General features: G+C 47.2%; 1 protein-coding gene across 1 annotated transcript; it reads left to right on the top strand.

Moving 5' to 3' along the window:
- Positions 1 to 1,674: 1,674 nt before the first annotated feature.
- Positions 1,675 to 2,466, top strand: LOC146556450 (uncharacterized). Its single transcript, XM_085250525.1, has one exon. It carries the CDS (start codon positions 1,675 to 1,677, stop codon positions 2,464 to 2,466), a length of 792 nt encoding a protein of 263 aa, XP_085106651.1.
- The last annotated feature ends 867 nt before the right edge of the window (positions 2,467 to 3,333 follow it).

Genomic DNA, 3,333 nt, shown 5'->3' with positions numbered 1-3,333 from the left:
GGTGGCCATTTAGAAGTCGGCCATCTTGGACACAACTTTGTTTTTTCAATAGGAAGAGGGCCATGTGACACATCAAACTTATTGGTAATGTCACAAGAAAAACAATGGTGTGCTTGGTTTCAACGTAACTTTATTCTTTCATGAGTTATTTACAAGTTTCTGACCACTTATAAAATGTGTTCAATGTGTTGTGCTTTGCATGTCTTGCATGTAGGCCAAAGTGTGGTTTTATGTATTGGTAGAATGCTATTTTTGACATGCTGTGTGGTTGCCTTACAAGCTATACTGTGTCATGTCAATGAGAATTTAACCTCATCTTTGTTTTAGTATTTGTTGTGTTTAAGTTATTATTTTGTTTTTGTTCGTACACTTTTTTTGTTTATTTTTTATTACCCAGCAGTTTTGGAAAAACAATTTGAGCATTGAAACCAAACCAAAAGCTCCTTTATAGCCATCATGTGGACACAATCTTTGTCTATTCAGTGGTTGGGAGTGAAATTCTCACCATCATATAGGCACCAGCTTGATAATGAAGTGCATCGTGGCTTAAGGTCAATTGTTTTCCTGTTTTTATACACTCTTTCTTTGTACAGGAAAATTAAGAAATACATATCAATAGTACACACAGTGGTTAGATGAGGTGAAATACCAATTTTTCATTACAGAAGTAAGACTTAGTTTTACTGGTGATTTATTTATTTCATTTTTAAAACAAATTGAGGCTTTCTTTGAAACCTAACCATGTCTCTGACATATTATGTTTTTGTGGAATCTGACAGGGGAGTGATTCTAGGAGAGTAACATGTATGGCACCATCAAGGTGATTCTTAGTGTGAGTTATATGTCACTGGATGGTGTGCAGTGTGTCCTTAAAGAAATCTAAGGAAACTGCATGAGTGGAGAACAAAAGAAGTGGCAGGCCTAAAAAATCTACAGCTAATGAATTGTGTATGTTAGTCATATCCTGAAAAAATCCAGTAAAAACCTGACACAGTGTCATGGTCCTGGGTCGTGCGACCCAGTGTTTTGTGCTTAACCTATTTTGATGTTTATTGTTTGTTTAGGTTCTTTAAGGTAGTCCAGCCCTTTTGTAATTATGTTACCCTCGTATCAAGCCTCCCTTGCCCTTCGTGTGTTTATGTCTGCGTGTCTTGTATTGTCAAGTTCATGCTGTCGCGTCTGTCACCTCCCCCTGTACTACGTCTCCCCGGTTCATGTGTCATGTCTAATCTCCATGTTTCCTGTTTTACTTTGAAAGCCTGTATTCACTGTCAGTGTATTCAGTTTCACTCCTCCTGTCCTGTCGTTAAGTTCATGTGTGTCAGCTGTGTTCCCATGTGTGGCCACTTCCCCTGATCATCCCTCGTGTATTTAGTCTCTGTGTTTCATACAGTCTGTGTCGCGTCGTCTGTGTTCCCACCCCCCGTGTTTCCATGCCCGGTCTGTTGTATTCTAAGTCATAGCCTTACCATAGTTTATTCCCAGTTTAGGTTTCTGTTTAGTTATTGCTTTTGTGCTGCCCTTATTCTTGTTTGTTTCTCTTGTGTCACCAGCCACAATAAAAGGCTCGCTTTTGTTTAAAGTTCACTCCCGTATCACTTGTGTCTGCACCTGAGTCCTCCACGCACTCTCCACACGGTCTGTCACAGCGGACCGTGACAGTACGACGCGACCATGTCGGACTCAGCGGACATTTCGGAGGAGGTGGGAGTGGAGCTGAACAGGCTCTGCCGCGTTATGGATCGCATCATCGGATGCTCGGATCCGAGAGTGGTTTCAGCGGGATTGGCGGCCGTGGACGCCATTATGTTGCGGGAGCCGCGGTTGCGACAGCTCCCCCGCCTCGTCGAGGCGTTTGACTCCCTGGGCCCCCTGAAGGAGGAGCTTCGTGCCCGTGCGCTGGCCCAGAGGGTCCTGAATGCCGCCTCAGCACCCACACCTCCACCCCGTAAACGGGTGTCGGCGCCGCTGCCTCATGAGCCAGAGGCTGTGAGAGGGGGAGCGCTGAGGCCCACTTCCACTCAGCCATCGCCTCACCGTGGATCGGCTTCCTCGTTTCCGCCACCGTCATGCTGCACTGACCAGCACACGGAGGCGGTGGAGGCCATAGACTTCGGGGACGATGAGCATCAGCAGGTGTTACGGGCTTATCGGGAGGACGAGCTCCGGTGGAAGCCCTGGCTCATTCCGGAGGAGGGACTCTCACCTGCTGCACGGCCTACCAGCCGCTCGCCGTCTCCAACCCGCTCGGACTTCGCTTCCCCTGCCTCGCCGTTAGCGAGGATATGGGCAGAGGAGGATATTGCCGCTACGTCACCCTCTGCATTGGTGGCATCAGCGCCCATCGCACCAGCTACCAGAAGGGGGCGGTGCCGGCGCCGCCGTTGCACCGTGCTAACTCCGGTGAGTGACTGTATCTCTTCATCCCAAACCTCCACCGAGGAGAGGGTGAACAGCTTAAAATGAATATCATAACAATAAAGGGTGCACAAAACTCAGTATTTAAAACACAAAAAGACACGGCTGAAAACCCAGAATGTTGAACATTTTTCACTTCAAAGGAGCGATCTGGCTTAGTCCTTCTTTGCACTCAGCCAGTTACTGAGGCAGACTATTCTGTTTACATTGTCTGATGACAAAGAAGCACGCTTCTTTTGAATGATGTGACCTGAGAGTGAGAATAAGCTCTCACAAGGCACTGTGGTTGCAGGGGTTGACAGGTACTTGCGTGCGAAAGGTGCCAGCCTGGAATGTGCTCCTTCTCTCTTTAACCACCACTGTATTGGACACTCTCCTACGTCAATTTTGGGCTCTGCTTTGTACAGATTCAGACAGCGGTCATTAGCGTCTTCCTCTGTATCTGAATCAGAAGAACCCAGCACACATGCTGGCGAGGTTCAAGTAGTTCTTCCAGCTTTTGCAGTCTGTGAAGCTCCTGGTCAGTCAACATGTTCACCTTGCTGTTTTGCTGAGCCAGGACGGTGGTCAGCACAGATTTGTTTCTCTGGATCCGCTTGATCATCTCTAGGGTGAAGTTCCATCTTGTTGCAATGTCCTGAACAAGCGGTTCTGTTTGATGTCCATGTGCAGCTTGCTGTGCCTTTAATTCCTGAGCGTTTGCTGGACTATGCTTAAAATGTCCAGCAATCCGGATCAATCTGCGACATTTGGCCAGAGCCCTTTCAAATGTGCTGTCATTAAGAGAAACTGTGACCATTCTTTTGCAGAATGTGGGCCATGCAGGGCTGTGTTCAAATGGAAGTAGTCTGGCGGCTGCAACCATGTTACGAGCACTGTCAGTGCCAAGCGTGGTTACCTTGTCCTTGATTTTCC

Source organism: Mchenga conophoros, linkage group LG16 (assembly GCF_057382185.1).
Source record: "Mchenga conophoros isolate Kocher_MC1m ecotype Shallow Benthic linkage group LG16, M_conophoros_male_GT1.1, whole genome shotgun sequence".
Classification (NCBI taxonomy): Eukaryota; Metazoa; Chordata; class Actinopteri; order Cichliformes; family Cichlidae; genus Mchenga; species Mchenga conophoros.
Note: the sequence above shows the minus strand (reverse complement) of the source record. Positions and strands in the feature narration are given on the sequence as shown.

Bases quoted from the DNA above. Each gene is read 5' to 3' on its own strand.
- LOC146556450 (XM_085250525.1), top strand. From the start codon at position 1,675: ATGTCGGACTCAGCGGACATTTCGGAGGAGGTGGGAGTGGAGCTGAAC.